At 43.9% G+C, this 14050-nt stretch overlaps 1 protein-coding gene across 1 annotated transcript; it reads right to left on the bottom strand.

Annotated features, from left to right (window-relative positions):
- Positions 1-2923: 2923 nt before the first annotated feature.
- LOC114423315 (uncharacterized protein Mb2253c-like) lies at positions 2924-3787 on the bottom strand. The gene is made up of 2 exons (XM_028390059.1): positions 3641-3787; positions 2924-3358 (listed from the first exon to the last, which is right to left on the bottom strand). Exons 1-2 carry the CDS (start codon positions 3785-3787, stop codon positions 2924-2926), a joined length of 582 nt encoding a protein of 193 aa, XP_028245860.1.
- Between the last annotated feature and the right edge of the window lie 10263 nt (positions 3788-14050).

Raw genomic sequence — 14050 nt, forward strand, 5'->3', positions numbered from 1 at the left:
TTATGACTCACATATATATGCATTTTGCAAGGCATTTTTTTGCTACCTACCTATCATACGTATATACAATTTTGCTTCCTCACATGTATATTGTTTTGCAAGTGATTTTTGCTAACTATTAACACCCTTGAAAGGTATTTCCCTACCTATTCACATTTTTGAAAAGCATATATACATATATTTTTTTGCTATATGTCCATTTTTTATTCAAATATATTTTGTATTCTCGAAAGGCATTTTCCTACCTAGGTTCAAAGTATTCATCATGATGCAGCCCGAACCAAGTGCTAGCCTAAAGGAAACCTCACCAACATGTTCTCATTTTTATGCAATTTTTTACACTAAAGTCCCAAAAGCATGGATTCCTAGGCCTAAGTCATACTTTGGCACTCTATTCTAGCTTCTACAAGCTGTCCACACACTCACAATGGCAACCGCACCTGCATCAATTCGTTCCACAAGCAGAATTTCACAAAATCATGCGCAAATGCCATTGAGGCATTTCACCGAACACTTGGTGGGCGCATGTTTAGACATGAACAAATAAGGAATGGGGGCAATGTGACATGTCCATTCATTCTTAATAGGCCTATGGCCATCCCCTACAACGTCCTAATTCAAACAAACAAGTATGAATCCAAGCACATATTGCCTCACGAATTTTGCAACAAATAGGCAAACAAGGCACTAAAATACAGCAATGGCAAGCCCAAGATCAAAGGGAAATGGCACTTACTTGTAGGGATGAACCAAAACGCAACAAAATAGAAGCAAAAAGGCGCAAATAAGGACCTAGGGCTGCTGGTTTTCATGAATCCCGTAGCTTTGGGGTGCTTAGAATTGCTTGGGGGAGAAAAATGGGGTGAAGAAAAGCTTCACCCCTCCCCCCTTTTAAAATCTGGTGCAGACATGCTCGCCCAGGTGAGCTAATTCTGTTTTTTTTTTCAAAATTTGATTACCCCCCCCCCCTTTTGCCATATTTACATATTTTAAACTCCTATGTTCACAAATAAAAATAGGCGCATTCAAATATAATAGACAAATAAATAAAGCAAGAATTTTAAAGGTACTAGGTTGCCTCCTAGTAGTGCTTCTTTAACGTCTTGAGCCGGGCGCGGGATGATGGTTGATTTATCATGGGCCCAACACCTGCTCATACCTGCCCCTAAGCTTTTTGATTAAAGGAAACGACATCAGTAGTAAAATGTGAAACCACACCGCGAAATATCGATACCACCTTTTGCTTACCTTTGTCTTGATTTTGGTGTGATATTGATCACTACTCAAAATGAAACTTCATTTATCTTCCAACACGCAAGATGACAAGCTGCAAATGTATGTATGCTTATGCTTAGGAGTTTAAGTGCAACAATTAAACAAGAGTTTATTATGTTCAATTTTACTTAAACGCTTTACGGCACCCCACAGATTGAGAGTGTGTACTCTAAAGACATAAAAGACATAACACAAGAAATTTGAAATGCAAATCATCAATCCAATGTTCATTAATGTTGCGATCATGGTTTACAAAGGATTGGAAAACTTTGGAGATCCCAATGAACTTTTTGGAGAATAATCATGTATTGACTCCTCTAGCTACCCCAAGTACTAAGCATAATATCATTTGACGATATCAAAATTCACAGGCAAAGGCAACTCTTCATCATCCATGTTGGCAAGCACCAATGCTCCTCCCAAAAATGCTTTCTTCATGACGAATATTCCTTCATAATTTGGAGCCCATTTTCCTCTATGGTCTTTCTGAGCTTGGGATACTTTCTTTAAGAAGAGATCCCTTTCGCTTAACTTGCGTGGGCGTACTTTCTTGTCAAAAGCGTTCTTCACCCAGCTTTGATATAACCGTCAATGGCTCATGGCGGCCAATCTCTTACCCTCTATAAGATTCAGTTGATCAAAGTGTGCTTGGGCCCATTCTGACTCTTTCAACCCTGACTCGGCCATAATTCTTAAAGAGGGGACCTCTACTTCAAACGGCAACACGACCTCCATCCCATATACTAAGGAGAAAGGAGTTGCCTTAGTTGATGTGCGCATCGAGGTTCGATAACCATGTAGCACGAAAGGGAGCATCTCGTGCCAATCCTTGTATGACACGGTCATTTTCTGAACTATTTTCTTGATGTTCTTGTTTGCAGCCTCAACTGCCCCATTCATCTTGGGTCTATAAGGCGTGGAATTGTGATGTTGGATCTTGAAATCCTCACACATTTCTTTCATCATTTTGTTGTTCAGATCGGTGGCATTGTCAGTGATAATCTTCCTAGGCAACCCGTACCGGCAGATTATCTCTTTCTTGATAAACCTAACCACCATGCTCCTTGTTACATTGGCATATGATGCCGCTTCAACCCATTTGGTGAAGTAGCCAATGGCGACCAAGATGAAGAGATGTCAGTTCGAAGCCTTGGGCTCAATAGCTCCAATCACATCTATTCCCCACATAGAGAAGGGCCATGGCGCTGCCAATAGGTTCAAAGGCATGGGCGGAGCATTGACATTATTCGTGAATGCTTACACTTGTGGCATTTTCTCATATGGATACAATAGTCATTTTCCATGGTGAGCAAGTAATACTCTGCCCTTAAAATCTTTTAGGCCATGGCATGTCCATTGGCGTGTGTCCCGAAGGATACCTCATGCACCTCTACGAGCATTTGCTCAGCCTCCCTGGCATCCACACATCGGAGCAATACCATATCATGGTTTCTCTTGTACAGTATGCCTCCACTTAGGAAGAAACCGGCTGCTAACCTTCTCAACGTCCTTCTGTCGTTGTTGGAAGCCTCCTGTGGGTACTCCTTGTCCTCAACGTATCGCTTAATGTTGAAGTACCAAGGTTTACTGTTTTCTCCTCTTCTATCAAGCAGCAATGTGCGGGCTTTTTGCGACATCTGAACTCGATCTATTGTAAGTCTCCGTGCAGAGTCAATTGAAACATGAAGGCTAAAGTGGCGAGCGCATCGGCCATTTGATTCTCCTCTCTAGGATTGTGATGAAAAGAGATATCATCGAAGAACTCTGTCAATTTCTTGATGTAGGCCAGATAGGGTATCAACTTGTGATCCCTGGTCTCCCATTCTCCTCTCAATTGATGGATCACCAAGGCTGAGTCTCCATATACCTTGAGCAATTTGACCTTGAAGTCAATTGCTGCTTGGATCCCAAGGGCGCATGCCTCGTATTCAGCCATGTTATTTGTACAGTCAAAGCCCAAACTTGTCGTGAAGGGTATGCATTGATTGTCGAGAGTGACCAAAACTGCCCCAACTCCATGGCCTAGGGCGTTGGACGTGCCATCAAACCATACGATCCACTTATCCCTATCTTCATCCTCCACCTATTCCTCAAACAAGGTCATGATGTCCTCATCTGGAAATTCCGAATGCATGGGTTGGTAGTCATTGAGGGGTTGTTGAGCTAGATAGTCTGCCAAGGCGCTTCCCTTTATCACCTTTTGAGTGACATAAACAATGTCGAACTCTGACAGTAGAACCTGCCATCGAGCGATACGTCCGGTGAGGACGGGCTTTTTGAAAATGTACTTGACTGGGTCCATCTTGGATACCAACCAAGTGGTGTGGCTCAGCATGTACTGCCTTAGACGATGGGCCGCCCACACCAAGGCACAACATGTCCTTTCAAGCAGGGAGTAGTTCATCTCACGAGCGGTGAACTTCTTGCTCAAGTAGTAGATTGCCCATTCCCTATTTCTGAACTTATCATGCTGTCCCAGCATACACCCCATCAACTCATCCAACACAGTCATGTATAGGATAAGGGGTCTCCCGGGCACCGGTGGCATAAGCACAGGGGGACTCATAAGGCATTGCATGATCCTTACGAATGCTACTTGACAGTCGTCATTCCACTGGATTGACTAGTTCTTGCGCAGAAGCTTGAAGAGAGGCTCACAGATGGCGGTGAGCTACAATATGAACCTCGCTATATAATTCTGGCGTCCCAAGAAACCTCGGACTTGCTTTTTGGTGCGCGGCTCGGGCATTTCAAGGATGGCCTTCATCTTGTCAGGGTCCACCTCTATACCTTTTTGGCTTATGATAAAACCGAGTAATTTTCCCGACTTGACCCCAAAAGTACACTTGGAGGGATTCAATCTTAATCGGTACTTATGCAGTTTCTCGAACAACTTCCACAAGTTGACGAGATGTTCCTCCTCGGTTTTAGACTTGGCAATCATATCATCCACGTAGACTTCAATTTCTTTGTGCATCATATCGTGGAATAATGCTACCATAGCCCGTTGGTAGGTTGCTCCAGCGTTCTTGAGCCCAAAGGACATCACCTTGTAGTAGAACGTTCCCTACAGGGCGACGAACGTCATTTTTTCCATGTCCTTCGGTGCCATCTTGATTTGGTTGTAGCCTGAGAACCCATCCATGAAAGAAAACAAAGCAAAATTGGTTGTGTTGTGTACAAGGACATCGATGTGCGGTAAAGGAAAATTGTCCTTTGGAATGGCTCGGTTCAGATCCCGATAGTCCTCGCACATTCGCACTTTCCCATCCTTCTTAGGGATCGACACAATGTAAGCAACCCATTCTGGGTATCGAGCAACTGCTAAGAAGCCAGCGCCAAACTGCTTTTTCACCTCTTCCTTTATCCTTAAGGACATTTCAGGTTTCATCCTTCTTAGTTTTTGTTTCACCTGGGAACAACCAGGATTCAAAGGCAACCTATGTTGCACAATGTCGGGACTTAAACCTGGCATGTCTTGGTATAACCAAACGAAGATGTCTTGATAGTCTCATAGCAGAGTGTTCATTTTCCCATATGGTTCCTTTTTCTCCAATTTTCAACAAATATATTCAAGGGAAATGAAACACCGGAAAGCGCACCGGGTCGTCAAGTATTTAAAATTAAACCGGAGTGATCCGAGTATTAAACTCATGGAACTTGCTTATTAGACAAAGTTTTATTCAGAAGTAAGGCATTGTTGGAACAACATTGATAATCGATGGTTAAAAACAGAAACAAACTACTTCTATGGTAAAAACAATAAATGCAAGTAAGTAAAAGTTGGCAGCGATAAGTAAAAAGCGCTGGGTCTTTCTAACAAACAAATTGATGCATATGAAGATATTTCTCTAATTAATCATGTTCTTATGTTCTATGTTCTAGCCTAAAGTACTAAACCTCGATCCCTCGTAAGTTTAGACTAATTTAACCTAAGCTTCGTTCGCAGATCCCTCTTGTAAGACTAGGCTTAACTTAAACAGCATTATCATCACAGTATATTCAGAAAACCAAAACCCCAACAATTCATCCCTGGTAATGTGGTTATTCAGTCATGCTTCTATCAAGTTCAAAGGCAACAATACATTTCCCAATACTAAAGTCACCTAACTGTACACACAAATGGGTGATCAAACCCAGAGTATGCAGAAATTAAGCATTGAAAGAAGCATTGAACACATAAAACACAATTAATTAGATATTAAAGGTAATTACATCAATTGTTCCTTAGAAATCCCCAACAAGGGTGTTTAGCTAGCCATTACAGAAAAACCCTAACACAAATGAGATTTAGAGTACAAAATAATAGTTCCTTACACAAGAAGGGGGATCCCTCCTCCTCTTCTCTGCAAAGATGCTCCTCTTGCTGCCTCCAGAGCTTCTATCTCGAAATTAGCATTGTGGTGTCCTTGCTCTGGAATTCTGTACTGCTTGCTAGAATTGTGTGTTTCTCTCTCTACCCTAATTCTGCACAAGACAGGCTTTAAATAGGCTCTGAATCTGTGACGTTGCGCTTAGCGCGAGTTAGTGGATTTGAGCTTAGCGCCAGTTATGCGCTGAGCCTGGCTAGCTAAAGATAACCATCGCACTTAGCGAGCAGATCTCGCACTTAGCACGCGGCCTTGATATTTAAGCTCTGTCAGATTCTTCTATCGTGCTAAGCATGCTGAAGTTGCGCTTAGCGTTGGATGCGCGCTGAGCCCAAATGGTGAGTTAAGTGCAACTACCACTTTTAGCACTTCAAGACTTAGCCTCTTTTAACCTGAAATTGAACAGATTTCATCATTAAATTAAATGGAAAATATTCTAGAGACAGCTATAACAATAAAACAAGATTTATTTACAAATCCCTACAAAATAACTATAAATTGGGGAAACTATACAAGTTTTGGAAAATGTTTTCTATACAAAAGTTAGTCATATAAGACGACTAACACAGAGCCACCAATGCATCTCGGATAGGCGTGGTCATGTCTGTGCCAACCTTTACCTCTTTCTTTTCCTCACTAACACCCAAGTTTACGATTTTTGTCTCTTCTTGGTGTGCCCTCAATCCTTGTCAGATCTGTATCGTTTAATTGCAACAAAAATAAACATGCAAACCAATGAGAATGGATGAAAGTGCAAGAACAAATGAAGAAAGGTTGTATTTATATATATTTGATAGCACAAAACAAGCCCAAACAGGGAGAAAACCCTAAAGCCTAGGCCCAGCTATAGGGTTAGGACTAAAAAATTACATCATGTTTGCCACGGAAATTCTGGGTTGTTGGATAATTTTCCAGTTTCCCAACTCGAACTCAGGAGGGCATGGCCGCACCCAGTTTGGTTGCTCTCGAGGGACTTCATCGTGGATCCTGGCGACCCGCCCTTCACACATCCAGCCTGCGCTCACAAAACTTTCACCGATGTGACATAAGGGAGTCCTTCTCACTTGCGGTCCTTGTGGACGACCCATGCTTCTACCCCTCCTTTCTAGGACACTTTTCCTTACATTGGCGCGTGTTGGCTTATATCCTAGCCCGAACCTTCCACGATTCTCCTTGAACTCCACCAAGCTCGCCATTCCATCATTTTCTGACCCAAACCCCTTTCAGGCTCGTACCTATGCCCTAGCATCACACGGGCTACCATTAAAGTAGCACCGGATGAGCACGGTTACACTGGGGGAGACTCGACATAAGCATTGCTTACCACTTCCAAAGCTTGGAAGGATGTCTTTAAGGATTCTTCGGCGGCTTCCATATATGGTGTAGAAGAAGGACAACTTACAAGAATGTCTTCCTCCCCGAAGACTATGATTAACTGCCCTTCCACCACGAATTTCAACCTTTGGTGGAGCGTTGAAGGGACTACCTTGATTGAGTGAATCCAAGGTCGGCCTAAAAGGCAGCTATAGGCTGGGTTGATATCCATCACTTGGAAAGTGATCTGACAAATATGCGATCCAATCTGAATTGGGAGATCAATCTCCCCTCTTACGTCTCAACGGCTACCGTCAAAAGCCCACACCACCATGGAGCTCGGCCTTAAGTGTGGCGCATTGAAAGGCAGTTTGTCCAATGCGCTCTTGGGCATGACATTTAGCGACGATCCATTGTCGATAAGAAACTTGGCCACGATGTGGTCCAAACACTTGACGGACACATGTAAGGCCCTATTATGTTCGCGACCCTCGATGGTATCTCCTCATCGTCGAAGGTGAGGTAACTTTTGGCGGTAATATTGTTGATGATACCTCCGAAGCCCTCCACAGAGATGTCTTGGGCTACATGAGCTTCATTCAAGATTTTTACCAACAGTGCCGATGAGGCTCGGAGTTCATGAGTAATTCCAACAGGGAGACCCTAGTTGGGGTTTTGTTGAGCTATTCAATTACCTTGAACTCGCTTTACTGGATGATTCGAAGGAACTCGTTTACTTCTTTGGCGGATATCTTCATTCTACTGAAGTCTTCCTCTCCCTTAGCCTTTTCCTTCGCGAATCGGGCTTACCTGGTTTCTTTCTTCCGTGCCCACCTTCGCCTTTCCCTTCGCGTCCTTGGGTCGTACCAACAGGTCTGGTGCTGGGAAGATTCACCCGCTACGGGTCACACCGCTTATGCCAGAGATGTTAGTAACTTTGGCAAAGGACAAGTCATCTCCGACGGATTCGTCCTTCCTTATGTCGGGTTTTTGACGGGCATACTTCCATGGGGCTGCCTTGTCACTCTTGTAAGGGAAAGGGATAGGCTTTTTACCCGAGGTAGGCTGGAAGCCCCAGGGCTTTTGGGTGGCAGCATCTCTGGTGAAATGGATCACCAATGGTTTGGGCTTGCTTGGGCTTTTGTCAGCCGATTGCATGCACACATGTTGCTCCTCCTTGCTTGCATAACCAATTTCAAACCAACCTTGGTCCATTATCCCTTGTAGCAAGTCTTTTGCCACAGGGCATGCCTCTACATCATGTGCTGCCCCCGGGTGTATTAAGCAGGCGTCCTCCTGGACCCTGTCGAAGCAAATGATGCCCGCCTCACACAACGCCTTCAATATAAACCTCCTAGAGGTTATCACATCTTTCAATTGCTTCGGCCTCTGGAGTCTGCACTCCTCTACCGCATTAATCGGTGCCCTTCCATGACTGGCAAGAGGGTTTGTCTTTACATTTGGACTGTCCTCTTGGAACATTAGCCAACCTGCGTCGATCAAACTTTGGACCTTATGTTTAAAGGTCATACACTGTTCTATCGAGTGTCCCAGGACACCCCCATGATAAGCGTAGGTTGGGTTGGGGTTGTACCATCGAGGGAAAGGAGACTGGAAAATCTTCCCAGGGGATACCACTGCCATTTGGTTGGCGATCAAAGAAGGTAGCAAGTCTTCGTATGACATCGGGATGGGAGTGAATTCCATAGGCTTCTTTACCGAACGGCTACTTTGTGGTTGAGCGGGTGCCCTTTGCTGGACGGCTACTGGACTGGAGGGGTTTCTGATGCGGGATGAAAAGCTTGGTTGATGTTAGGCATATTGGTAAGTGTTATGAGGGGTTTCGACCAAGTAGGAGCTGAAGTCACTGCGTGGGCGTCCCCTTTCTTCTTCTTTGCCCCAGTTGCTCCGAATCTTCTATTGCTCGTACCGGTCAGAGCAACATAATCAAACTTTCCTCTTTTTAGGCCTACTTCAATCCTCTAGCCCGCAAATACTAAATCTGCAAAGCTAGAGGGCATGTAGCCCACCAACTTTCCATAGTAGAACACCGGCAGAGTGCCCATTATCATTATGATCATCTCTCTTTCTACCATGGGGGGCGCTGCTAAGTCCCTCCACCATTGGGCGTACTCCTTAAATGACTCGTGCTCCCGCTTGCTCATATTCTGCAACTGGGTTCTGTTGGGAGCCATGTCAGTATTGTATAGGTATTGCCTAATGATGGTAATAATCAAGTCTTTCCATGAGCGGATGCGAGAAGCTTCCAAATTGGTATACTAGATAACCGCCGCCCCGACCAAGCTTTCTTGGAAGAAATGCATTAGCAGTTTCTCGTCCCTAGAGTATGCCCCCATTTTTCGGAAATACATATTCAGTTGATTTTTGGGGCAAGTGGTCCCCTTGTATTTATCAAAACCAGGTACCTTGAACTTTGGAGGGATGACAACATCAGGTACCAAACACAATTTTGTCATGTCGGAAAAAGGGTAATCACCAAACCCTTTGACAGCCCTTAATCTCTTTTCGAGGAGATCAAGTTTCTTTCTCCCTTCCACTGCTGGAGGCGGGCCCCCTACTAAGAAATGCAATGGTTGCAGATGGCGGGGTCAAGGAGCTCCTGTGATATTAGGTTGAGGCACAACATTAAACGTCGGCCCCTCGGCGATGAATGTGGGATATAGGTCGAAATCACCTTGAGCAGGCTCCTGAGGTTCTTCATGGGCGCCTCCTATAGGCTGGGGTTGCTGACCCTCAAAGGTAACGGGAACAACATGATTAGCGTTCTCGTTGGGCATGTGCACGGTGGGCGGCATATAATTGGGGGGTAAGCCATAGGGATAAGCATTCCTATTATACCCAATGAGTGGACCACCGGTGCTGCCCAACACCTCTCCTCCTTGTCCCACCATGTCCGGGGTGGGTTGGTGTGCTTGGTTTGTGGCATGCGAATGGGTAGGATCTGCCTCGACGGTGGCACTGGCGACGGCAATTGCGACCGTGTTGCTTTCCATTATTCTCTTCATGCTCAACATGGCTTCCATCATGGAAGCCACTTGATCCTTTAAGGCCTCCATATCGACCTTCATTTGTTCTTGCACCTTTTCTATGTCACCCATGACTCTAGTTTTGGAACGGGTTCGATAGGGGTGTCTTAAAGCGTGTTTAGTTATGGTGTTTACTGCCTAAAGAACAAAAATATAATGAGTAATGCGACTAAGAACTAAACATGAATGCATGCTAAAGATAAGTTACCGAAGTATTGGCCTCGTGCAGAATTTTGAGCAAAGACATAGGATTGAACCAAACTCATTTTTATTAGGGAACAAAAATGTTCATCTCGTCAAAATTAAAGCAAAAATACAACTGCCTTAGCGGCTCCTAATTATGTGGGCCATCAAATCAATCATGTGCTGACAATAATTGAGGAGCCCATGACCTTCCTCGGGGGACGAGTACAGATCCACCATCGCCTTAGCTTTGGCTAGCAGTCTTGGAAGCTCTTGACTCCCATTCAAGGTGAAAGTGAACTTATCCATCCACATCATTACTTCTCTATGTAATGAATCGATCACTCTTTCTCTTGCTTCCCTTTCTACTTGCAGGACTGACACCTTTGCATACTCGTCCTCTAGACTTTGTTCATGGGTTGCGGCTAAACTTAGCTTCTCTTTGTATTGGTCAATGATGGCCCACATGTTCTCTTTCGTCTTGCTAAATTGCTCGAGCAAACTCCTTTTTAAACTTTGGCAAGCCTTTAACTTGTCTTCCAATACCATGCCTTCGACTCTCGACTGGTCTCTCTCGGCCCTTTGAAGCTTAAACTCGTTGTTGCTACCCCACAACGCTCCTCGAAACTTGTTTCAGCCTCATTCTTCCTTTCGGGCCTTTTTTGTTTCCCATTCCAATGCTTTGGTTGTGGCCACATTGACGTTTCTCAGTTCGTCGCACTCTTTCCGGACCTTGATGGTCGTCGTCTTGAACCTTTCCTTGACTGCTTGCACCTTTTCAAGTTCCACCTTTAAGGCTTGCACCTCTCCACTCTCCTCCAGGGTTTTAGCCTCTTCCCCACTTGAGGCCTTTAGCTTCAGGAGCCAATCTAGCTCTTGCGTCTGAGCCTTCAACCACTTGTGATATCCGCCGACAATCCCATTGCTGCTTCCCCTAAGTTCCTTATCCTTTATTTGCACCGTGCTCCATGCCTTTTGGACCCTCTGAAATATCCTTGCATTGGGGTCTCTGAAACCCCGTGCGATGAAGCGCGTGGTACTTTCTTCCAACGGTGCTCCTCTCATGGGGTAACCAAGTTGTCTTATGGCAAGGATGGGATTATAATTGATACAACCCCTCGTTCCCATCAATGGGACATTTGAGAATCCCTCACATGAGGACAGAACCCCAACTCTTCCTTCCTTCCATCGGGGGAACCAATTAACAGATGTCCCCACTATACTAGCCAGGAGTTGCTCCCAATTGGCCTTCCCTTTCTCAGTGCATGTGCGGTGACCTTGCAGGGGACAGACAGGTCTACTTTCATGAAGAAAGAGGTGTGAGACCAGCCATACATAAAGAGTAAGTGTGCAACAGATGATCCTTGCACCGCTCTTTTCGCATCTTCTGTCAAATGTGTCATAGGCATCGGCCAAAACAACAACGAGTGGACTTTCCTTGCTATGGTGATAAGCAAGGAAGGCATCGATTGCCGCTAGGTCCTGACATAGCTCCATGTGGAGCTTGTAGGCCTTGGATCTTCTTCATCAATGGAGTCTTTTGCTTCTTAAAGATCATGGCAGCTGAATGGAGAAGGAAGAAAGATGATTGGAGATGCCACTTTAAGGAGAAGATGAGTCAAGAAGAAACTCACCACCATAGGAAGCCATGGATAAGAGCTTAAAGGAAGAAGAAGATGAGTGAAGGGAGAAAAAGAGAAGGAGCACAAAATTTTGTGCCTCAATTAAGGTCTGAACTTTGAAGTGTAATTCTCAAAAGATCAAATTTCAAAAAATGCACACACATGGCCTTTATTTAGAGCCTAAGTGTCACACAAAATTGGAGGAAAATTTGAATTTCTATTCAAATTTCACTTGAATTTGAAATTGAATTTGTGGAGCCAAATTTTGGAGCCAAAATTTCACTAATTATGATTAGTGAATTTTAGCTATGGTTCAGCCCACTAATCCAAGATCAAGTCCAAGATTCTCCACTAAGTGTGCTTAGGTGTCATGAGGCATGTAAAGCATGAAGGATATGCACAAAGTGTGACTATATGATGTGGCAATGGGGTGTAACAAGCAAATGCTCACCTCCCCCTCTAAAATTTAATTGGATTGGGCTTCTCCCAATTCAATTAAATTTATTTCGAACCACACACATTGAATATTCACTTAATGTATGTGAAATTACAAAACTACCCCTAATACAAAAACTAGTCTAGGTGCCCTAAAATACAAGGGCTGAAAAATCATACATTTCTAGGGTACCTTATCTATATTATAGAGCCCTAAATACAAGGCCCAAAAATAATGAAACCTTAATCTAATATGTACAAAGACAAGCATGCTCATACTTAGCCCATGGGCCCGAAATCTACCCTAAGGCTCATGAGAACCCTAGGGTCTTCTCTTCCATCTCTGGCCCAATCTTCTTGGAGTCTTCTATCCAATGCCCTTGCGGGGTAGGATTGCATCAGGTCCACTAGCCCATCCATGTTTGGAAAGAGGATGACTCCAAATACCAATAGCGCCAAGACATCAATTAACGAAGCCCATTCACCTTGATCCACCAAAGCCTTCGCCTTCTCCCCCAAGTGCTTCCTCGGTATTCCGACCACCCCATTTCTATTTTGCTTCACTCGGTCCAATTCTTGTGCCGAGATTTTGACTACCTTGGCTATTCTCACCATGGAGGGATAGAACCCAGAATAAAGATATGGCTTTCTTCCTCCTAGTGGGCATCCCAAGATCTCTTCAAACTCTTCCATGGTTGGTACTAACTAAAAGTCCCTAAACGTGAAGCATCTTAGTGGTTGATCGTAATACTAAGTGAAAGCTGCAATGGCATCAATAGAGACTTCTATCATAGCTAGATCCCAAATCTTCCCATAGGTCTTGCGGAAAGCTTGACGTTGGAGCTGATTCATCAATTGCCCCAATTCTTGCATACTGGCAACCTCTAGGCTTTTAATTTTGACTTGATAGAACCTTTTCTTAAACAAGGGTGCTTGATTTGATCCCATGTTTTGCTAGACTAAAAAGTTCTATTTGAATCAATACTTCAACACCCTATCATGGAGGAAATATGATGAATGCATTAAGGAATGCTTATGCTATGCATGACACAAATGCATTTTACGAACACGAGAGCCTGAAAGATCATCTCTTCTTACTTATAACATTTAGGCATCATGGTTCATTTACAATCATCACCACAGTGCCCCATGTATGCATTTAAGAAGGTGATGCGGACCTTCCGACTTCTTGTGACAAAATGACGAGACCAACGCAACACATGAGTGACGATGCAATAGAATGAAAAGAAAAATATTATATGAGCAAGCATGTGGTAACATCATCAAATAATGACATAGCAGAGACGCACACAAACATGACATTGCAAAGATATGCATGGCAATATCAAGGAAACAACATGTAATGTGTTGGCTCAATGCCCCTATTTCAGGAACCTAATGGGGGGGAACTAAAAGCTTGCTATTTAGTGATAATTCCCGAGGTGGTTGCATCTAACTTTCAAAGGTTTCTAGAGATATCATCCCCTTTGATATCAAACATTGTGGCGGTAGGGACTACCAACGACAACGTATCATCAAAGAGAAAAACTCTAGATGTGGTTTCACTGTCATCAAGCAAGTCGGAGACTTAGCATGACCATAGATTCACCTCCACTCCCTATGTTCCCAAGGACCCGGGTATAGGGCCCTTAACAACTCACAGTGTGTGCAAAAGTGTAGGTGTTGTGGGTGCATCAAATGAACGAATATTTATCAATGCATGCATTAAATAAACAAATACACTAAAAGCATCAAAGAGTTATATGCATACAAGAACATAAGAGAAATAAAGGGAAATAAACAA

This window comes from Glycine soja, chromosome 1, assembly GCF_004193775.1.
Source record: "Glycine soja cultivar W05 chromosome 1, ASM419377v2, whole genome shotgun sequence".
NCBI classification, from domain to species: domain Eukaryota; kingdom Viridiplantae; phylum Streptophyta; class Magnoliopsida; order Fabales; family Fabaceae; genus Glycine; species Glycine soja.